The sequence below is a fragment of the Octopus sinensis genome, linkage group LG15 (assembly GCF_006345805.1).
Source record: "Octopus sinensis linkage group LG15, ASM634580v1, whole genome shotgun sequence".
Lineage (NCBI taxonomy): Eukaryota > Metazoa > Mollusca > Cephalopoda > Octopoda > Octopodidae > Octopus > Octopus sinensis.
In genome coordinates, this window is record NC_043011.1 from 13,885,022 (window position 1) to 13,909,944 (window position 24,923).

Genomic DNA, 24,923 nt, shown 5'->3' on the forward strand with positions numbered 1-24,923 from the left:
GAAAAAACTGCCGTTCAAACCGAAAAGATTCGAATTTTTAACTTCAAAACCTGTTCAATTTTGTTTTGTTTTGTTTTATTTCTTCGATGCGGAATGCGCCAGTGATTTCTTAAAATTTGATCTGCAGTGCGTCACCAAGTCAAATAGACAGAGAACCACTGCCAGACAATTTATGGTTGAAAGTTTGGATCAATATGTCCAGTGTCTTTTTTTTTTACTCCATATCCATTCTGTTTTGATATAACTACAGTTTAGTGCCTTTCGCACTATTTTGCTTTCTCATAACTTTCTTAATATCTCTAAGGAAATTTGATTGAGGCAAATTTTCGAACGCTAAATTTTAATAATGTTCATGAAATATAAAAATAAAAATTACTTTTTTTTTTGTCAGAAAGAGAAACACTCGGATCTTTTCGGTTTGACCGGCAGTTTTTTCTAGCGGTGTCATATGTAATTGTCACCCATAATTATAACCCTAGTATCGATCTATTGCATTTCAATCTGTTTTTGGGTTTGGGGTAGGGGGAAGGTATCTTTTTTTTCTTCACAAATGTAAACAAACCCAATCTGTTTCTTAAACGAGGGACATATTCATACGGCACAGAATGTTTTCACCTCAATAAACATCATTGATTGGTTGAAATTGCAGAAATTGAAGAAAAAAAACAACAAATATCTTACAAACTAGAATTTTCTCAATAAAGTCAAGAGAAAAAGATGTTTTATAAACACATTCTACTAGTATACGAAGTTTAAAATTTTTTAGTTACGTGGAAATTATTTTTAAAAACTGCCATTCAAACTGAAAAGATCCCAACAATTGCTCATCGAACCAATTACTTAGGCTAATTAAATAACAGTTTACATTTGATGAGTGAAACACGTCAAATGACAATTGAAATCCCGACTAAACGTTTCTAGTTCCGCTTCCGGTTCTGTGACGTGGTTCATAGCAATGGCGGACCGAAGCCGCAAAGAAGCAACTCCTCCGCCTTTACTGCTTATGCCAGCTAATGGAGGACTTACGCTTAACCCACCCGAGCAGCCCAATGTGTTAATGCCTGTCGTGCAATCAGAAACCGCTCCTTTGTTTTGTTCAGGTACGTCATGTAATTTAGATATTTGTATATATAAACACACGTATACATCCCCCCCGACTCGTCATCTCTCACCTTCAACAAACTGACCATCTGTCACACGAATTACAGATTATCACCTCCAATGTCCACTCGGGTTGCGATGGAAAACAAATTGTTTAATGAAGCTTTCATAATTATAACATTTTTTCGAAGCATTTGTCCTCATGCTCAACATTATTTCATTGTTGTTCAGTATTATCACGAGTACACATGATGCTCGCACAGAACCTCGCCCCCTTAACACTACAAAGTATGTTTACTATCATAACAACCCCTTCTAAATTTCCCCAGGACGCACACACACAAAAAAGGGGGCTCTGTAAAAGCGTAAAAGTTGGGTATTTAAAAAAAAAACTATTCTATCCATCTCATGTCACGGGTGTAATAATACTAAAAGGGATGTCAGAAAAGGGCACGACATGGGGGAAGGATGTAAAAAATTAAATTTTTTAGACATATTATTATTTCACAGAAGGGAATAAATAACCCTTGTTCTCTTTTCTTCTCTGTGAAGTAGTGATAGCTCTTCTGAATGTCCACTGATCAGAGAGAGATTACATTTGTCTCAGACGTATGTAATGATAAAAATGTACCGTTACTTGACCTATTACCTAACGATGTAATATTTGATGATTTTCCCCTCATGCTTATCAAATATATAGTCTTCTATCATTAGCTTGTGACGATAACTGTGAAAAAAAGACAATAGTATAATATATAAATACTATTTATTATCCGTTTTTTTCATCTGCCAAAATATATTGGTTGTTTGAAATTCTATATAATAATAATAATAAAATCTAGCTGAGATGTTATTTTTTTTTCATGAATCGAAATATACTTTAATTATCCTCGAGAAGAACATCTTATATCAAATATATTCATAATCCCTTAATATTTTGATATGAAAGTTTGTGACACGACTACTTAATCTTGACAGTGTCAGCTGTTACACACTTTCTCAGCTGACCATTGATTTTTATGTCATATTTTTATATTGTCAACTAAGTTATGTGGAAACTAGTATTTCTCCTTTTTTCGCTTTCTGTTCTATTCTGAAAGGACGCACCTTTTTTTTCTTTCTCTCTCCGAGGAAAGAGGTCTGTTTGAAACACCGGAAACTTCCCCTCGTAATGACATACCAACTTCAATAACTTTTTATACTATTAAATACAATTTTTACCGACTCAAAAACCACTACTCGACTCTTTGGATTTCTATCTTATCTCGAACCGAAATTTTATTCTATCTTCCAGCATTAGGTCATATTTCGTTTACCAAGCTATGGCAGCGCAGATGTCATCTTATCTAGTATCAATTAATTTAACTCATTCACGACGTCATTTGACCATATTAACTGAAAAGTCACCTCCTTATGATGATGATGTTGGCCACTATTGTAGACATTGTGTAGAGATTTTAGGTTTTGGCAACTGTGGTTTGTTAAACAAGCCAATTCACCAATCGTAACCTATCATATTTCCCATGGATAATTCGTGTTTAAGATAAATATCTTTCATCTCTTAATATCTAGCACAAGTACAATAATTCGGTAGCATACCGTAACGCTATTTCTTTCTTTTTTTTTTTGCATTCTTAACCATACCTTAATTTTTCTATGATGATGAGTAAAAGACTTGTCACCAATTATTTTGTTAACGCAGACGTAAGCTTAAGAAGGAAGAACAACTTACAGAAACTCGTCATTATCAGCCAAAGTTTGATAAATAAAATTACTTAGAGCAGCATATTTATATGATGTAATATAATTAGAATTTACTGAGACTATGGCCAGCTATAACGAAAATCAGTTCAGTAGAAACACCTTAACGTGCAATTAAAAGGTTCCGATTATTATTATTGAGAGAGAGCAGCGCAAATATACCCGTCTGATAAGGGTACACCAGGCATATACATCACGACCATGTGTGCGTGGCTTTTATGGGTTTTTCCACGAGTAACCTTTCGAAGTGCCTCCTCCTATTGGGAGTTTTAATTGTTACTTATATTTCGTTGTTATCCTGCTTTTGTACACGGACTTTTCCAAACGGACAAAACCCTTTGTAACTTTCGTCCTGTGTTTTGTCCCTTTGTGTTTTAATTGATTCTTGTTAGCCCCTGTGGCCAGTAAACGAACTAATTATTATTGAAGACGTCACACAGTATCCAATATAGTCGAGTTGTAGATTGGAGATATTGTAAATTTACCGAAGCTGTTGTGTGTTCCAGGGGTTTGTACTGTTTGTCAAGTCACAACAAGGACCTCAGACAGTACTTTACGCAATATGCGTGCAGTTCCACGTAATGCCGACTTTTGCAATACACCAATATTGTAGGGTATTTCTAAAGGGTCCCCTTCAGATTGGGTGGTATTGAACCCAATGCTCCGATGACAACAGAGACAACCTTTATGTTTGACTCACGCAACTGCCACATCTTGGCAATCTCAATTCTCAGGTCTCCATATCTGTCGACCTTGTCTTTCGTCATAATATGTTAATCACCCGGCACTGTCACGTCCATTATTAGTCATTCTTGTTTGTCCCTCCTGAAGGTTACTATATCCGGCCTTATTATTATTAGTGGCATTTCTTCCGTCCTTACGTTCTGAGTTCAAATTCCGCTGAGGTCGACAAGTTAAATACCAGTGAAACACTGGGGTCGACAATCGACCCGTCCCTTCCCCCCAAATTGCAGGCCTTGTGCCTTTAGTAGAAAGGATTATTATTGTTGTTGGTGTTATGTATAATAGAGCCAGGCATCGAGCATATTAGTCTTCAAAAAGAATACCCATGTTCGAGGCTAAGATTATTTTCCTCATCATGGAGCACTAACATTAAAATTATATTTTTGAATGCCATATCGCCATTGTATTTTTAGAGAAGTTATGTTAATTTGATGATTATTGTTTATTGTATTGCGTTGTTATTTAACCACAGGTCTGTTCTGATGGAGCAGACCTTTATTGAGGTTTGAAATGTTGCATCAGTCTAACTGGCTGGGGACTAATTAGGATAATTACATTAACCTTTCATTGACTACGGCAGTGGTTCTCAACCTTCTGTACCTCAACCTTACCCCCTGCTTTTCATCAGCTGACATCTTGCAAATACCCTTCACTTATTATGTTTTGTCTTTTTTTTAAATGAGGCAAAATTCAATCAGCCTTTTTCATAGTTTATTGTCCCTATTTTCTATGCTGCCTACGCATCATGTGCTCCTATTTTGATATTCATGTGAATTAGTGCTCCCCATGTCATTTGTATGGAATTGCTAAAGAAGACAAGGATATATCTACAAAGTTTTAGATTTTGTTCTCCAATCAGCTTTCCCAAACTGACCAACTCCCTCAGCCCATTCTTATTGATGATGCTCCTCTACTGCAAGCACACTCCTGCTATCTTAGAAGCACAATCTCTGACACTGAACTCCTTGCACCGAATCAACTTGGCCTCTGCAACTTTCAGGAGACTCAATAAACTGTTCTTTCAAAACAAGAACCTTAGAGCGAGTACAAAAATCTTTGTTTATCAAGCAGTCTGTGTATCCAACCTCTTGTATGGGTGTGAGTGCTGGACCCTTTATCGGTGCTAGATCAGACAACTAGAAATGTTCCATATCAGATCACTCCAAAATATCCTTGGTCTTGTGTGGAAGGACAAGATGCCTCATACTGAAATCCTCCTGAGGGCTGAGAGCTATAGTACTGAGGCTTGTATCCTTCGTCATATTCTCTGCTGGGTTAGCCATATGATTCAGATGCCTGGTCACTGGCTCCCAAAGACAGTCCTCTTCAGTGAGATCGAGACTGGAGGTAGGCCTCATGGATGTCCAAAACTTCGTTTTGATGATCATCGTAATTAAGCAGTCTTATTTTTATTCAGTGTCCCTCCCAATTGATTGGAACCTCTGGCTGTTAACCAGAAGGTATGGGTGTCTGTGTGTGATGCTGGAGTAGAGCGCTTTGAAACCAAATGCAAGAGACTGTATGAAGAGAGGACAAGACATCATCATCAACCTGCAGTTGTTTGGTGCCCTCAGTGCCACAGTATCTGCTGATCTTGTGTTCGTCTTGTCAGCCATGTCGTCTGCTCTCATGAGAAACAATATGCTGGAGGTAGAGGTGGCTGAATGTCTTGGATTGATGCTGTCATCACGTTTGATGGACTGATATCAGTGTAAGCAAATAATATATACATCTCTAGTGTTATATTTGGGAATGGTCTTATTTTTGCCAATTAAACACATGCGTTATATAGTGGTTTTCACTTCAGCTTTATTATTTTAAGTGTCCTTTGTCTATGCTCTTTCATCAAACCTCTTGTAGCCTTTCCTGTGACTCTTCATCCCACGTGTCTCTTCCAATTCTATTTGTGTGATAAAAGAGCTTAGACAGAAGGCGCTAAAATATTAATAATAGTAATAAAGTTGAAGTGAGGTGAATAACTGGCAAAAACATGACCATCCTCAAAAAAAAAAAAAGCCTGTTTCAACACAAGATTTCACAATAGGAATATTGTAAAACAACTACATAAACATGTGTGTATGTATATATATCCAAATTAAGAGATGTGGATTAAATCCAGGCTACATATGTTTCCTTGCTACTCATCAAGCTGAAGATACCTTAGTTAAATGAAGGCTAAGCATTTTAAATCACATCTCCTGCAAGTTAACTCAGGATCCCTTGACTTGATGAATAGCTAGTGGAGTACTCCTTGTTGAGTAGTAATCATTACTTCTCAGGTTCTGCTAGCTAGGAAACATACGGAGCCTGGATTTTACCTGCCCCCATTTCCTCTCTTTGGATTTTAATTTACATTCATAGCAGCCCTAAATACTAACTGTGAACTGTAAAATAACTTTTTACAGGTTATCAAACTTTGATATGAGAAAAACCTACAACCTTCTACACCAATAAACTATTATTGTTCTTGAAAGTTGTTTCTTTCTGCCTACTATGAACTGCTTGAAGCTTACTAACTTACTACACCTAGATCCTTGGATCTTAAAATTGCATACCAATATATCATCATCATCTAATGTCTGTTTTCCATGCTGGCATGGGTTGGATGGTTTGAGGTCTGGAAAGCCAGCAGCTACACCGGTCTCCAATCTGATCTTGCAATGTTTCTACAGCTGGATGCCCTTCCTAATGCCAACCACTCCGAGAGTATAGTGGGTGCTGTTTACATGCCACCAGCACAGGAGTCAGTCAGGTGGCCCTGGCATCGATCACGTTTGGATAGCGCTTTTTACATGCCACCAGCACAGGAGCCAGTCAGGGGTCACTGGCATCAGCCACATTCGGATGATGCATTTTATGTGCCACTGGCACAGGAGCCAGTCAGGCAGCATGGCATCAACCACGTTCAGATGGTGCTTTTTACATGCTACTGAAACAGGAGCCAGTCAGGGGGCACTGACCACAGCTACGATTTTGGTTTTACTTGACACAACAGGTTTTCTCAAGCATATATCAGCCAACAGGTCATTTAAAAGTTAAATGGGCCGGACATGCAACATTGGCCATGGCTGCGATCTCACTTTAGTTGCCGGGTCTTCTCAATCACAACATATCTCCAAAGGTCTTGGTCTTCTGGCATTGCCTCTGAGGTTCAACATTCAAAGGTCATGCTTCACCACTTCATTCCATGTCTTCCTGGGTCTACTTCTTCCACAGGTTCCTTCCATAGTTAGGGTGTGACACTTCCTCACACAGCTGTCCTCATCCATACGTAACACATGATCATACCAGTGCAGTCGTCTCTCTTGCACATCACATTTGATGTTTCTTATGTCCAACTTTTATCTCAGTGTGCTTACACTGTCATGTATGCACACTGGCATTACACATCCAGCGGACCATACTAGCTTCATTTCTTTCAAGCCTACGCATGTCCTCAGCAGTTATGGCCCATATTTCACTGCTGCGTAGCATGGTATTTCGCATACATGCATCATACAGTCTACCTTTCATCTTGAGCGAGAGGCCCTTAGTTGCCAACAGAGGTAGGAGCTCTCTGAACTTTGCTCAACTATTCTTATTCTAGCTGCTACACTTTCAGAGCAATCACCCCCACTACAGATTTGGAAGCAAATTGTGAATGTTGGACATAGGCATACCTATTTCTTTATTACCCACAAGGGGCTAAACATTAGAGGGGACAAACAAGGACAGACATAGGTATTAAGTCGATTACATCAACCCCAGTGCGCAACTGGTACTTAATTTATCGACCCCGAAAGGATGAAAGGCAAAGTCGACCTCGGCGGAATTTGAACTCAGAACGTAATGGCAGACGAAATAGAGCTACGCATTTTGCTTGGCGTGCTAATGTTTCTGCCAGCTCGCCAAGCATACCATCAGTTAATGTTTCACCTCACTGTTAACCCAACGTCACTGATATTCTAATCCTGATGCAGAGTTTTTAAAAAATGTGTTTAAAATATAAGAAATGTATCTGATTTGAATATTTGATTTTAAAGCAAAATCATGTCCTTTCTAAACATGCAGCACATTTTGACATTTGCTGTTTCTTTGTTAGCTTATATCACCCCATGTGGGAGGTGAAGGGGGAGTCTTGAAGATAACCCAGGTTAAAAAACGCTATCTCAAAGGGTTACAACACTGTGTTGGCCATATTTTCCAGCATCCAAGCCAGCACTATATACAGTGTAAGCATTCAAATATTGTCTCTATCTTCACAAATCCAGCTGCATTTCTCATTTCGTTTTTTATTTTTGTTCCTTCTCGAGCCATGTCTGGCTCATAAGGGCTGGTTTCCTGGTTTCTTGGCGTATAGGTTCCCAACCTGGATGGGACCCTGGTCCATTGCAGGTGACCTGAACAATGCAGGGCAAAAGAGTTTTCGGAACATACATTTAGAGCTTATGTTGATTTAGTTTTGAGTTTTTTTAGTTGACCAACAAAGTTGCTGATTAGTTGTACGATAGGGATGATGTGATAGTAACAGTATGACATTTCAACCGATTGTCAGCTTTATGGAATTTAAAGAATTTGATTTGAAGGCTGACATAGTTCTCAGTTTTCACTGGATTTAAGTGGACTTAATTGTTGAAAAGTTATAATTGCTTTTGTGTTTATTTCATTTTATTTTATATATATATATATATATAAATACAATAAGAGGCTTCCAAATAGGAAAGCGTTGTGCTAGAAAGAGCAGTAGAAATCTCAAAGACCACAAAAATAGGATAAATTCTCTAAAGGAATGAAAATTAAAAACGTTTACCATCTCAACTATTTCCCAGACCATGGTTTCTAACTATTTCTAGCAAAAAAATATTCGCTGAAGGCCAGTTTTCATCCGTGGGATAGCCTTTAGATTTCAGACATACAGACAGCCAGACCCACACGTAGAACTAATGGTTTTGTATATCCTAACTTTTCAAACCACTGCGCAGACGCAGATTATACCTGGTGACAGAGAGGATGCTGATAAAAATATTTGTTTAAATTATGTATTATGTTTATATATATATAGGTGCAGGAGTGGCTGTGTGGTAAGTAGCTTGTTTACCAACCACATGGTTCTGGGTTCAGTCCCACTGCATGGCACCTCGAGCAAGTGTCTTCTACTATAGCCTCGAGTTGACCAAAACCTTATGAGTGGATTTGGTAGATGGAAACTAAAAGAAGCCTGTCGTATATATGGATATATATAGATATATATATATATGTATATGTATGTGTGTGTGTGTATATGTTTGTACATCTGTGTTTGTCCCCCCAACATCACTTGACAACCGATGGTGGTGTGTTTAGGTCCCTGTAACTTAGCAGTTCGGCAGAAGAGACTGATAGAATAAGTACTAGGCTTACAAAGAATAAGTCCTGGGGTTGATTTGCTCGACTAAAGGCAGTGCTCCAGCATGACCGCAGTCAAATGACTGAAGCATGTAAAAGAGTATATATATATATACTCTTCATCATTATTGCTTTAATGTCCACATTTCCATCATTCTGATATATTTGTAAGATGAAACTTATTGAGGTAGTTTTCTTTTAAGATGACCATCCTGGATTATAATTCCAATTTCTAAGATTGCTATCATTATTATTACTGTTGCAAGGAAACCTACTGATGATGCTTGATTTTGCTGGATGTGTATCTATTTGTTAAACCACATAAGTTTTTGTAGAAAAATAATATCCTCGATAAATGCCTATCCACCAACCTCCCTAAGCTATCCTCCCAGTATAAGAAGCTATTATGTGCTGCCTTTGCTTTTTTTTTTCTGTCACTATAGTCTTCTTCATGACTTATATATCATCATCGTTTAATGTCTTCCTTCATAAGAGCAAGGTCATCAGCATAGAGGAGCTCCCAGGGGCAGCCTGTCTTGAATTCCTCTGTTATTGCCTGGAGGATTATGATAAATAGGAGGGAGCTGAGGACTAAACCTTGGTGGACCTCTACCTGGAATCCTTCACTGTACTCGTTGCCAACACTCACCTTCCTGACAGTGTTTAACCATTCATCTATTCCTAGTTTCCTCATTGATCACAAGATAAGGGATCAGGAGACCCTGTCAAAGGCTTTCTCCATATCAACGAAAGCCAGGTATGGGGGTTTATCTTTGGCTAGGTATTTATCTTGCAGCTGTCTTACCAGAAATATAGCATCAATGGTGCTTTTCCCTGGAACAAACCCAAACTGCATCTTGTCTAGACCATGTATATGTACTATTTACATGCATACCAAACTAGTTTCAACAATATTTTTTGTTTATTAATGGTAAAAGTTTAAAATTATAAATGAGAAAAACAACTTTGAAAATTTCAATGTTGAGAAGTAAAAATGTTTCAGTGTTGACAGATTAAATTGTTCATAACTGACAAATTTAGAATTATGAATTAGGAGGACAGGTACAGGCATTTCATTGTTGACAAGTTTATTGTTCATAGTAGTCAATAATATTAAAACTGTACTTCAGTTTGTTTGAATGTACAGAGCTCATTAATGTTAGTAGTAATCGACAAGAAATGAGTATCATCAAATTTTCAGTCATACTGAGTTAAGAAGAGGGGAAAAAAACAAGGGAGGAATGAAGATAATAAAAAAAAGGGAATTTGGCTTACAGTTTCTCTGATCCTCTTTCCATAGACGGTTTCGCTTGTAGTGGTACGTTTTGGAATCAGGTGTATTTATAATTTTTTGTGCGAGCGGATCCGATTTTTGATTCGTTAAAATACTTGTTTTTCCAGTGGTCAAGTTTGTCATTCTGCCTGGTTGGCTTCCCTGTGGGGAACGGTCATCAGTCGTTCCAGTTGGTCGATTCTCTTAAAGGGTCATTTCGTATTTGCTGAAGTTCGATTTTGATTGGTCTAGAGTTAGGTGATGTCAGCAACTGGTGTTTGTAAAATTTTATTGGCCTAGAGGTAGGTGATGCCAGCAACTCTTGTCTGTATGGTGAGTCGGAGTTGCGGTTTCAAAACTTGGGTGGAAGACTGTTATTAAAGATTTTTAAAAATTGTTTATTGTTCCTGGTTATTTTTTGTGGAGAAATTGAGTCTTCTTTCCTTTTTCTTTTGACTGCTTTTTCCTTCTTTCTAAAGGATACTCAGCTGTGGTTTATATTTTTTAATGAGTATGCTTTCCTTATTTAAACGGAATTAGGTTGAAGTGTTTCCAGGGCATTGATAGAGAGGGAAGATGTCTTACAGGGCATTGGTCTAAGTGCTTGCTTACTGGAATTTTCCTAGTTGTGGGGTCTCTGATTTGTTGCTGTGCACTGTAAGACACACTTAAAACTTTATCTTACATATCAACACACCATCCAAGGAACATTGAAGCATATAACATCATCCACTAAAACATAACCCTCCTTATGAAGGACCCGTGAATGAAAAAGGCACTGGAAACACACAGGATTATTAAAAGCTAGAGATAACCACAATCCCTAAAAAAGTTACTCACCAGCACCAAATTACCCACCAAAAATACAACCCCAATAGTCAAAAAGTGCAACCGCCCTAACCACGGAACTTGCATCTTCCTTTTAGAGGGTTCAACATACAAATTTAAGTCAGGTCGAATTTTTACCATAAAAAAATCACTTCACCTGTGCTTCGAAGAACTTAATCTATGTTCTCAAATGTGGAGGGTGTGGTGGAGAGTACATAGGTCAAACTAGCTTAACTTTAAAGGATAGACTTACTGTGCATAGGCAACAAATCCAGTACCCCATGACTAGGAAAATTCCCGTAAGCAAGCACCTAGATCAATGCCCCGTAGACATAAACCCGAAATACCAAATCTTCCCTCTCTGTCAATGCCCTGGAAACACTTCAACCCAATTCTGTTTATAAACCTTAATAATTACCACCGTCCTAACTACATTAATGTGAACAAACCTATAAATGGTGGCAACATAGCCCATAACTATAATTAAAGATTAAAATAGGAACATTCAAGCAACAAACAGAGAAAAGAGGAATAATCAAAATAAGATAATTTACTATAATGATATGAACAACCATAATACTCTAATTAGTAAGGATAGGAACAACATTGTAACAAAGAAATCTATACCATGTATGAAAAGATTTGACTCTCTGAATACAACCCAATTCTTTACCAAAGCAGACAACGAGAAAACCATTTGGGTGGTAGTTTAATAAAAGATACAGTGATGAATTATCTGTTTTGTATTATTATTATTATTATTATATGAAGTTTCAAATTTTTTTTTTAATGCAGATGAGGAGGCAGAGGCTGATAGCTTTGTTGGACAGAATGTACCAGAAAATGCCACTTCTTCAGCCAGTCAGCAAGCAAGCCCTTTTAATATGTTTCAACAATCTAATTCTGCAAGTGTAGACCCTTTCTCACAAGTTGGTCACAATCTTCCTTCTACGTCACAACAGAAGACCATTCCAAAGACGGATGCTCCTGTAATGTTTACATCAGCTTCTTTTCCAAATATGCCATCTGTTCCTCAAAAGCCTCCCGATCCTGTTACAACAAGTACCATACCAGACAGGAGCAAACCACCATCTATGTCATCTTTTGTTGCAGTTAGTTCACCAGAAGCTAGTAAGACTTATTTACCTATAATCCAACATATAACACAGTCATTGGTTCAATAACTTGCATGATAATTCATTTATTTGTTGTTTTTGATTTTGAGCGTTTTTTTAGCACCACTTTCATTTAAAAAGAAATAAAAATTTTATTTAAAATTTGAATATATATTTTATATACAAGCATGGGCATGGCTGTATTGATCCTGGGTTTGATCCCACTGCAGTACTTTTGATAAATGTCTTTTGCCCAAACCTCAGGTTGACAATGCCTTGTAAGTGAAATTTATAATAATAATAATAATGAAATTATTGTATACAGTGCTCAGGTGCACCACAACTTGTCAAAAAGTGCATATAAAGTATATGCAGTCAGATACATGCTTGTGTGTGTATGGAGGGGAGAAAATCAGGTGTAGTGTTGGCGAATCTCAGGAAGCATGGAAGTTTTGAAGGATGCAGTGCTCCAACAACTAACGACTGATGCCGGCAGTTTGTTCCATGCTTCAGCAACTCTCTATGCTGAAGCCTGTCTCACATATATGTAATGGTTAAAAAGTTGCCTTTGAAATCACTTAGCTTTGGGGTTCATCTTTCTGTGTGTCACCTCGTAGGGCAAGTGCCTTTTTTTTTTTTATTACAGTTTCAGGCTGACTCTTTACTCTCTTTTACTTGTTTCAGTCAGTTGACTGTGGCCATGCTGGAGCACCGCCTTTAGTCGAGCACATCGACCCCAGGACTTATTCTTTGTAAGCCTAGTACTTAATCTATCGGTCTCTTTTGCCGAACTGCTAAGTTACGGGGACGCAAACACACCAACATCGGTTGTCAAGCGATGTTGGGGAGACACACACAAACACACACACATGCATACATACATATACAGATATACGACGGGCTTCTCTCGGTTTCCGTCTACCAAATTCACTCGCAAGGCTTTGGTCGGCCTGAGGCTATAGTAGAAGACACTTACCCAAGGTGCCACGCAGTGGGACTGAACCCGGAACCATTAACTAATATTGCTTTTTCTTCTCTGCATAATTATTATTGTTTTTTTTTTTATGACCGTTGTAGTAAGTTAACATAACTTAATTGAAAACATCTCAGAATTATTTCATAATAATTGTTTTTGTATCTGTCTGTAGAAAAAAAAAGAAAAAAGATTGCCTGATATCATTTTTTGAGATTTGTGTCACATTCATAAACATAGATCAGAAGCAAGTTTGTAATAAGATAGGATTTCATATTTAGATGAAACAGCTGACATAACAGTGCAACATAGGCAAACAACCCTTCATTATTATTTAATTAGTTTTGCTTGTGGCCATGACAGAATCTAGATAAAACATATGGATGCTAATATCAGTAAACTATTAAGGTGGTGAGCTGGCAGAATCGTTAGCGTGCTGGGCAAAATGCTTAACAGCATTTTGTACATCTTTTTGTTCTTAGTTCACGTTCCACCAAGGTCAACTTTGCCTTTCATTCTTTTGGGGTCGATAAAATTAGTACAAGTTGAACTCTGGGGGTCAATGAAATTGACTCCCCCCCTCCCATAAAATTGCTGACCTTGTGCTAAAATTTGACACTAATACTATTTACTCTTACTCTTTTACTTGTTTCAGTCATTTGACTGCGGCCATGCTGGTGCACCGCCTTTAATCGAGCAACTCGACCCTGGGACTTATTCTTTTGTAAGCCCAGTACTTATTCTATCGGTCTCTTTTGCCGAACCGCTAAGTAACGGGGGACATAAACACACCAGCATCGGTTGTCAAGCAATGCTAGGGGGACAAACACAAACTCATATACACACATATATACGACGGGCTTCTTTCAGTTTCCGTCTACCAAATCCACTCACAAGGCTTTGGTTGGCCTGAGCCTATAATAGAAGATACTTGCCCAAGGTGCCACGCAGTGGGACTGAACCCGGAACCATGTGGTTGGTAAACAAGCTACTTACCACACAGCCACTCCTGCGCCTGATATCTGTAAACTGTTATTTAATCTTCTAGAATATTAAACACTATTATTTAATCTTCTAAAGGAAGGTTTGTAGACTTTTAGTATTTCAGTGACTAGCTTTTTTTTTCTCTTTTTTTTTAACTTTATTTTCAGCTTCAACTCCCAACAGATACAGACAAAAGGGCCCTTTACGATACGCTCCACCACCAGCTGAAACTTACTCTCCTGCACATCCAAAGAGCTATAGGGCCCAGTCACAAGTAGGTCCTCCTCCCAAAGTCGGAGAAATGCCCATGTACGCAACTACTTCCTCTGATCCCAGTATGTTTCATCAAAGCCAACAAATGACATCTGTTAATTACCAACCACCAGTGGATTGCAACGCTTCGTTTTACCAGCCGGTTCAAGCCCATTGGTGTTTTTGCAAAAGAATTGAAAACCGTGAAGTTTGGTTCCCATTTTCAATTGTTGATTCAATTAGGCTGGAGAATGCATTCCAGAATGGTAAATATATTAATGCCTCTTTGGAGGATTTTCATAATTGTCTACAATCTAGCTACATGTTGTTTTTGAGTAGTGCTTCTCAACCATTTTTTTTGCCTGTGGACCCCTTTAATTCCTATTTTACTCTTCTGGGCCTCCATAACCATTCAATGGACATGGAAAAATCCTACTGTATTTTTATAATTAAATATTATTAGGAATTGTCTAAAAAAAATGTTTTATGTATTTGTAGAACTAAAAGCAATTTTATTGCACATAGATTTTAACAACAAAATCTTATACAGACCCCCAGTTTAGAACCACTGTTTTAGAGTTTTGATTTTAACATGTTCAGAAGTGTTCTCAGCTCTACCTGCATCTATGTCTCCCAGTATATCCAACCCAACAAATGGTAATTATTTATATTTATAATTTCTGAACCACAGGTTGTGCTGACGGTGAGGTGGTTGCCACTGATGGTGGCCGTTATGACATTCAAGTGGATCAGAGGATTCGTAAAGCTGTCTATTGGAGCGAAGATCATACCCATGTCCGTCGAAGTACTTGGTTTTACAAGCGAGAAGGAGACAACAAATATGTGCCTTATACTGAAGCATTCGCTCAAAAACTTGAGGTGAATTTTTATTTTACAAATTTCTTTTCTGAATTTTATGCTGTTGTAAATGAATCCCAGGTTGACCAAAACCTTTTCAGTGGGTTTCTGAAACAGAAACTAAAAGAAGCCCATTGTGTGTGTGTGTGTGTGGTTGTGCGTGTGCTAGATACACTTTTGGGCCCCAAATTTCTGTGGTGCACCGATACTTATCGATATTGGGCGTTTCAATTAACAGATCAAAAAGGCATATTTTTTCTTTGTATTTCCAGGAAGAATATAAAAATGCTATTTTTAACAATTTATGGCATAAAAAACTTGAATTTCCTGGCGGAGAAACCATTGTAATGCACAATCCTAATGTGATAGTTCATTTCCAGACTTCCTCTCAACCAGATGAGTGGGGCACTATAAATGTATGTATAACCTCACCTTCCTTTTTATCTTTCATTTCTATTTCAACTGCATCTTACTTTATATATTTCCTATAATGTAATATTGTTGTCTGTGTGTTTCATAGACATTTAGAAATCTGTAATTTTTGACACAGTTATTGAATTTAATTGTCACTATTCATATATTTTTGTTAATGTTTGAAAATCCATGACTGCCAAAAGAAGAGAGGAGAGTGTAGAATTTATTTGACTTTTTAGGTTATGTTTTATGCTTTAGTTTATTTCCACTTCCAGTTGTCCCCGTCTAATGAATCCCAATATGCCGGGCTACAGGTATGTTCGGCACTTGCAGCTTCTCTTGGCCTTGCTAGGTGTCATTTTTCTCCCACTTAAATTCAAAATATATATATATATATATATCAGTTGTGTGTGTTTGTGTGTATTCATGTGTGTACTTGTGATACCACAAGTATTTTCCCTTTAATTTGTGCCACTAACCTAGACTTACACTCTTTTCTAATTAATGGAGATATAAACCCTCGTTAGCTGTCAATTCTATTTGATGTTGCTATTGTTTCTGTTAATTAGATTTATCACTTTAACCAAAAATCTGACATAACCACATGTAAACTTTTGTAAGTTTTCCTTAAATATTTATTAAATGATAGCAATATTAGAAATAATTAGGTAAATTAATTCTTAATCATATTACTTTCATTATCTGCTATTCATTTATAATTAGTTGTCTAATAGAAGGGATTCAGAAATGCAATAAAATTACTGTAGTGAAATAGCTAAATCTTTTTTTATAAATGGTACTACTAAGGTATTTGCTTTAACTTGTATTTTTCTTATTCAGATCATGTTCATACTAGTTATATTCCTAATATAGTGAGTGTCAATAGATTTGGTATTTCTCTAAATGAATTCTTGGTGAATATTATGTGAAAGAATCTTTTATAAGAACCATTTAACTTTGATATGTAATGAGATGAAATATTTAAGGATATTTTACCAGAACTTAGACAATGGTACAGTTGTAAGAGTATTGGACTAAATATCTTTTAGTATTTGTTCTAGTTCTTTGTATTCTGAGTTCAAATCCTGCCAAAGTCAGTTTTGCCTGCCATCCTTTTGGGTTACTGAAGTACATATGAAGAACTTGGATTGATTCAATTCCTTCAAAATTGCTGGTTTTGTGTCTAAATTAGAAATTATTATTATCTTAGACAAGTAGCTAAATTAAAAGAAAATTAGACAATCAGGCACAGGAGTGGCTGTGTGGTAAGAAGCTTGCTTACCAACCACATGGTTCCGGGTTCAGTCTCACTGTATAGCACCTTGGGCAAGCGTCTTCTACTATAGCTTTGGACTGACCAAACCCTTGTGGGCGGATTTGGTAGATGGAAACTGAAAGAAGCCCATCATATATATGTGTGTGTGTGTGTGTATTTGTGTCTGTGTTTGTCGCCCCACCATCGCCTGGTGTGTTTATATCCCTGTAACTTAGCAGTTCAGCAAAAGAAACCAATAGAATAAGTACTAGGCTTACAAAGAATAAGTCTTGAGGTCAATTTATTTGACTAAAAGGTGGTGCTTCAGCATGGCCACAATCAAAAGAGAAATCAGAATTATTTCACTGAAACTCTGTTTTTGAATTAGTTTCTAGTTGTAAGGATTTGTTCATCTCAACCTAACTTCAAGTATTTCCTATATTGACTTATTATGGAAATGAAATTCGTAACCATACTGAATGAATCCTCTCCTAATTGGATTGAATATACTTGTGGTATTAATTGCAAATTGACACTTTTAATTCCTATAAAACTCTAATAGTGGCTTCACTTATATTGAAAATAATTGTTATTTCATCATTTAGATCATGCATTCTTCTTACTTTGTAGAGAGTTTGTTTTGAGTGGGGATTTTTGTGTGTTATTTCAGTGATATTGTTCATTTTCTTTGTGCCTAAATAAACAAATATGATTTAACACAACAAAGTTTATAAATTAGTAAATTCCACAAATATAAGCATATTTAGCTTCTTTAATCTTTTTGGTGAAGGAATGCTTTACTAAAATTCCAAACCAAACTGAGAGACTGTGACCAGTTAAACTGAACCTGACTTTCAGTTTCTTTAGAACTATTAGTTATCTAATATTAACGAGTCATCTATTTGATCACATGCCTCAGTTATATAGGACCAGAGAAAATTGCAACCTTAATTATAAAAGCAATGAATGTATTAGATTAAGTACTTCTTTGGTTGTTAAGATACTCTTACTCGCTACCATCATCATCATGAAAATGGCATAAGTGAGACAGTTCAAAATAGTTTCATTTGACATTTTTACAAATGTTTAAATATTGATGAAAGATATTTCCAGTTCTACAACTAAAATAATATGTCCTGTATTTATGGATAGATGTCTTGATTTTGTACCAATTGAATATTTATTAAATACTGTAAAATATTAGTAGAGTGGCATTTTATTGCAATTGGAAACATCTAGAGTATTGATTAGGGGTTGTTTAGAATCTTGAAGAAATAATCAGCCTAGAGAATACTGTTAATATGGGAAAAGTTCAGTAAAGTTTTACCATCGTTTCATAAATTTACTTCAACCTCTGATAGATTTGTAACTGATGAGATACAATTAGACTTTGCAAATTGCCCTTTGTTCAGATTTAGTGGCTGTCTGTCTGTGTCATTCATCAAATATTGATAGTTGTATGTTTAAGGTAGTTTCTCTAGAAGTGATTCCAAGTCTTATATCTGTTGAGTCATACTAAAGTGTTTTACAGACATTGTGTTTCAAAAAGAGTTAAATATTTTCTTCTTGAATTATTGTTTTTTTTAGTACTGAAATCTCAAACTTTTCTTTTACATTTGTTGCTGTTTTATACCCAAATTTCTTTCTTTTGCATGACTATGTATTAGAATGATTGTGTTTCTATATCCTTTTCTTTCTTTGACCAGAGAGAATTCAGTTTCATTTCATTTTAATATTCTTTGCATGGCATTTTATTTTGCTTATCCTATACATTCATAAGTAGATTTTTTCATAAACATCAGTTTCATCAAACTTAAACATTTTCTATAAACATATCCTTCATTATTCATGTCAATTTTGTAACATGTTCATGGTTAACATATTTCCCCTCCACTTTAAATTATATATACCATTTGAAATTTAAATAATTTGCAACTCTTTGCAGCTAGCTATGCTTTATACTCTGTTACTATTTTAAAGTTGTTTTTTTTTTCTTGCAACTCATAACGAGCTTTTGTATTTTCACACATTATTTCTGTTAGGTTTAAATTACCATTTTCTAAAGTCCTTATTTAAAAGAGAATTAAGACGTTTTCATATAAAACTGAAGTTATTTAAAAGTAGCTTTTACTGCTGTTTAGTTACATTGCACCTTACTAAATGAACAATAACATAAAATCTATATTTACTTTTACTACATTCTATAAACTTTGCTTGTCAGTGATTTTACTACCCATTATTATATTTCCTAAAAGTCTTTCTAATCTTATAGCTTTTACCTTCAAGGTCCTTTCAATCAAGTTGTAGTAAATTAAATTTTTATCCTTTACCTTTCAAACTCTATCGATATATCTAATAGAACTACAGATGAGATGGTAATCACTCTGAATATTTTACACCACAAGTTCTTATGTGTATTTCTATTTATAGTCTGGAGTTTCATATTAATTTTTCTCCTTTTTACCGCTTCACCTAAGATACATTCACACCTCCAGGCATGCTTTAACTGGTTATATATCCAACTTTCATTAAAATAGCACATAATACTTTCCCTTAAACTTTACCTATTTATGTTGGCTGCTATTACAAACTTTATTTTTGCTCCCATTTCATGTAAAAATCTTTTATATTCAATAAACATTGATTTCATAAATATCAGTATTTAATAGTAAATACAAACCTAATTTATATATTATTTTGTTTTCTTATTTTGGTTTTGTTATTGCCTTAAGATTGTAAAATCAAGCTATTTATGTTAGACCAAAATTAATTTCTTTTTAACTATACAACATTTAACTCACTCTGTTCACTTAAAATGATTAAGTATGAAAAATAATTTGTAACATTTGGTAATTGCTGAATATTTCCTTAAGACATATTATTTCAGAAAAGATAGTTATTATTCTAGCCTAAAATTCCCATATATATATATATATATATATATAAAATCCTTATCAAAAGTCTGAATGCAATTTGGTATTTTTCTAAATATGTTTTTGATGAAGATAAAAACTAATTCTCTGTTCCATATTTGCAAGTAACTGTTTTTATATATATATTATATAGACAAGTTCATATTTTATCCAAAAAATCTAAGGAACAGTAGGGGTAGAATATTGGCTACAGTTGTTTCTTAACTCACTGACGTTCAGTTCTGTAAGTCATTATGCAATGAACGCTCCTCACCATAGCTAGTCTTCAGGCCAAGACACTTCAATGAAGTTTACTTCCTGCATCAGTGTAAACTTCATTGAGGTGACTCAGCCTCAAGACTAGATATACTGAGGAGTGTTTGTTTTGTAATGACCTACATAATGAAATGTTGGTGAGTTATGAAAAATTGTAGCCAATATTTTACCTCTATTACTCCTTATATTTTGGGTTTTTTATTCACATTGTTAGCAGCATTAGTCACTAAACCATGAATTGTATAGAAACAACCAGCTTATCAATTTCTCTAAACTTTGATATGGGAAAGTGTAACCTACAATACTAGTAAATGTTATCATATACTGTCCAGTTTTTGTTATCTATACTAGGTGCCTATTGCTTGAAGTTAACTAACTTTGGATCCCTGGATCATACTTGACTACTGTTATGTGTGGGCGAGTATGTATGTATGTATGCATGCTTAGTGAGTGGAATAGACTCAGTGCACAGCCTTTCCTCACTTTAAAAAAAATCTTCTTGCACAGGCATTGCACGATAACAACATTGTTCATGATTGTTGATAGTGCTGTGAGTCTCAACTGAATGGCTGGCTGTAGCCTTAAAAAGCAAATAAAATTCACATTTGATCACAGCACTAATAACAGTTAAGCCTCGTGCAATGGCCATACTCGATAACAAGGGGGCAGCCATCATGTATGTATGTATGTATATATATATATATATGTGAAGGTGCATGACTCAGTGGTTAGAGCATCGAACTTACGATCGTGAGGTTGTGAGCTGCATGTTGTGTTTGTGAGCAAGACACTTTATTTCACGTTGCTCCAGTTCACTCAGCTGTAGAAATGAGTTGCGACATCACAGGTGCCAAGCTGTATCGACCCCTTTGCCTTTCCCTTGGATAACACTGGTGGCGTGGAGAGGGGAGGCCGGTATGCATGGGCAACTGCTGGTCTTCCATAAACAACCTTGCCCAGACTTGTGCTTGGGAGGGTAACTTATATATATATATATATATATATATATTATATATATATATATATCTCCAACCTTTCTGGCACTGCAATATATATCAATTTTTTATGAATTTATGGAATTGTCATCTGAAAAAGTGTTGAAATTCTTGTTTTTTGTGGCAGTGGACTCGTGTTCAGGAAGGTATCAACACAACTAGATGTATCTGCTGCTGCTGTCAAGATAGCCTTGTTTCAACTTCGTCAGACAAGTGGATATAAACCACCTGGTAGATCAGGCAAACCTTATGACATGAGTCATCATCTTTGCATTGCATCTCCTTTTTTCATCTGGCAGTGACAGACAAACACAATTTTCAACAACAATAAACTACATCACTGAAACAACAAGATATCAATTTTAGAAAGACTTCAATCTTGTTGCAAGACTTCTCACAAAACAACATGCAGGATTGCTTACCATTTTGTAAGAATCATAAAAATTGCTTTAAAGAGGGTTAACTTAGTCGTATTCAATGACAAAACGCCCATTAAGCAATTTGCTTCTAGTAGTGGTTTTATTTGCTGTCTATCAAACTCGAGGTACATTCCCAAATATATACTTACAAGAGTCTAGTAGTGTCTTTCCATTCTGATATTGGCAGGGGTGTTTTTTCTGCAAAAGAAAAATTTTGTATCTGGAAATGTCTTTGGTACAATTATAAATTCTAAAATGTACTTGATACTTTGAAAAAGTTTCCAACTCATAAGATTGTCCATAATAGCACTATATTTCAGTGTGAGGGTACTCTATTATTCTGCAAAGTGTATGGAAGACTGGCTTAGCGCTAATAATATTAATCTATTTGGATCATTTGCTGATAGCAACCCCCATAGAAAATGCATGATATCCTATAGAAAGAAAATTGTAGCTAAATAAATTTTGGATATAAAAGAAAAGCTACTGCAGGTTTGGACACAGGAGACAACACCAGTTTGCTACAAAAATTTTGTTGAAAGCATGCCTGATTGCATTGGTGCTTTATTAGCAGCAAAGCAGGTATCACACCATTTCCACTTTCACAAATCTTTGTCATCTTATCTGATTATTAGAAAATACATTCTATCTGCATCATAAGTTATAATATAAACATTATTTGTATCATTGTATTCAGACTTTTGACCAGGAATAAATATGTATATATATATATATATATAAACAACTGTGATTTTATTACTTTTATTTTATGAGAATATATAAGTCTAATATAATGTTAATTTTGTTTCTTTCAAGAGTGTCTACTCCCTTCCGGTGAGTGCATTTCATCTGTTTGTTCAATTGTGTGAATACTGTTTGGAACTTTATATGTTTTCCTTTTGAATTTTAATCACCCTTTAGTTTAGCATGGTGTCAACTTTAAAAGAAAAAAAACAATCCCTTCAGTTAGGTTTTTTTCATTTAATAGAATTAAGAATAAAATATGTTCTTGGAATTTTGAGTTGGTATGCATTTCTTCAACTGAGATAATGTGACTAACCTGACGCATTATTCCTATCCTGTTAGTCTAGATGTGGTTTCAGTAGCTTTAGGCCTTCTTTGGAATGACAAGTAAGACAAAAATCACTGTAAAAATGTATATAACATATCTTTGTGTCTGTGTGCAGTATGAAATTTAATTGGTGGTAAAAATTTTTAAACTGGCTTATACTGAGAGGAAGCTATCATTACACTCACTGTAAGAGACAGTAATTACTAATAAAATGAGAGTAACCAACACAAGACCTGTTTCTTGTAAACAATGAGAAACATAATGCAAATTCATAATTTCTTTTCCTAATCTATGATTGTAAGGCAGTTAGGTGTAATTGTCTTGACCAATATTTAGACATGAACTATCGATGCTTCACAAAGAATGATGCTACTCTTTCCCGGATGATAGTTTTCCGCATCCTCATTCGTCATTTTACTGATGGCTTCTTATGATTACAATATTATGTTCATCTCTGTATAAGCTGAGTCATCTCCATCTGAAACTCATCAGTCCATTTTATGTTGATGTTTTCCTCAAATATAAGATTAATCTTTTATTATATATTTACCTAAGAGTCTTTCTTATTACCTCTCTCTAACCTTTCTTACAAAGTTACTGTCTACAATTTAGCAAACAAAATTAACCCTATTAAACTCGTTTTATTATCTAACTATTGTACTCCAGGCTACATCACAGTTTATGCACAGAAATAGTGCATAAAACAATTAACTGTATATAAAAAAACCCTAAAAAGCTTTCTCTGTTCATAGGTAATATGATGCAATTGATGTTGTTTGCATTATGTGAACTTAATCATAATTCTAATTGATCACTCACAAACATCAATAACTGGGTAATTTAGCTTACATTAGCCAATGCAAGTATCTTTAAAGCAAGAATTTTTCCAAACCCTTCATATCTTGTGTATAAAGTTCAGCAGAAAATATAATTTAGCTATAATATAATATAAACCATGTGTTCTTCTGTTTCATTTTAAATGTTCCTTCATACTTTATTTAGTATTTATTCTTAAACCCTTTTGTTACCAACCTGGCTCTAAGTATAAATGTCTAATTTTCATAAGTTTTGAACTAAAATCTTCCACCAAACCTTAGACACAATTTATGTTCATAATACTAGCTTAATGATAACTAAGTTATTTTACTAAATTCTTTGTTATATTTAAAATAATTGAAAGAAACACAGAGCATGTCAAAAAACATACAGTAATGAAAGGGTTAATAGTCAAAATACTTCTAAACGTTCCAAGAACATATGATTTTCCTTCAACATCAAAGCACCATTATAAGAGGGTATTTAGAAAGACAAGCATGTATAATTATTATCGTTAATTAATGCTTCAATTTTCCAAATAATTGATCAGAATATTTTGTAGTCATTCAAACATTTTAATTATGTTTTGGCCAAGAATATATTTTTTTCTTTTGATATTGTTTACTTTTGACAAAGATGAAATTTTAAAAGTAATATTTTCCAGAACCAAATATTTAACTCTCAAAATTTTGGTATTCATAGAAAAATTATCTTAATGTATAAAATGAAGCTCTCTAAATACTGTCTATTTTTACCTGACTAGCAGACATAGAAGCACATTTTTTTTTGTTAAATTTGTTTCGTACCAGTTATGCTTTCATGTCCGCTCTGGTATCAATCTTCATGTTTTGTGCAAGTGTTTGAGTGTCTGTATGTCTTTTGTAAATATCTACAGTTGCTAAACTAAACTCGAAGGTTCACAATTGGCAATGTATGCCCCTAAACTATTATGACCTAACAAATAAATGATTTTTTTTAACATTTTCAGTTGTCCTCCCTTTATTATTGGTTATGAATATTTTACTATACTAACAACAATAGCAAATTCTTAACTTACCATTATTCCACTTCCATCTTCTACAACTATAGTCTACTTTTTAGCATTTACAATTATCTATTGGAATTTATGGATCTTTTCAGTTTGAACGGCAGTTTTTTCTGGTGGTGTCATCTGAAATTGTCACCCATAATTATGACCCTAGTATCAATCTATTGCATTTTAATCTGTTTTAGGGTTAGGGTTAGAGGTGTGGGGAAGAGTATCTTTTTTTTTTCTTCAGAATGTAAATAAACCCAATCTGTTTCTTAAACAAGGGACATATTCATATGGCACAGAATGTTTTCACCTCAATAGATGTCATTGATTGGTTGAAATTGCCGAAATGCAAGAAATTAAAAACCAAATATCTTACAAACTATAGAATTTTCTCTATAAAACCAAGAGAAAAAGATGTTTTATAAACACATTCTACCAGTATACGAAGTTTAAAATTTTTTAGTTACGTAGAAAT

General features: G+C 35.2%; 1 protein-coding gene across 7 annotated transcripts in view; it reads left to right on the forward strand.

Annotated features, from left to right (window-relative positions):
• Positions 1 to 924: 924 nt before the first annotated feature.
• The window catches only part of LOC115219711 (phospholipase DDHD2), a 58,021-nt gene continuing 34,022 nt past the window's right edge, over positions 925 to 24,923 (forward strand). For 2 of the 7 annotated variants that reach the window (XM_036509510.1, XM_036509512.1), the window contains exons 1-7: positions 925 to 1,100; positions 11,867 to 12,202; positions 14,311 to 14,661; positions 15,087 to 15,274; positions 15,526 to 15,669; positions 15,943 to 15,981; positions 22,341 to 22,358. In XM_036509510.1, coding sequence (XP_036365403.1) covers positions 956 to 1,100; positions 11,867 to 12,202; positions 14,311 to 14,661; positions 15,087 to 15,274; positions 15,526 to 15,669; positions 15,943 to 15,981; positions 22,341 to 22,358 — 1,221 coding nt within the window. In that variant the 5' untranslated portion in view covers positions 925 to 955. The remainder of the gene's footprint in view (positions 1,101 to 11,866; positions 12,203 to 14,310; positions 14,662 to 15,086; positions 15,275 to 15,525; positions 15,670 to 15,942; positions 15,982 to 22,340; positions 22,359 to 24,923) is intronic. The other 5 variants (XM_036509507.1, XM_029789892.2, XM_036509508.1 and 2 more) reach the window with 4 other exon arrangements.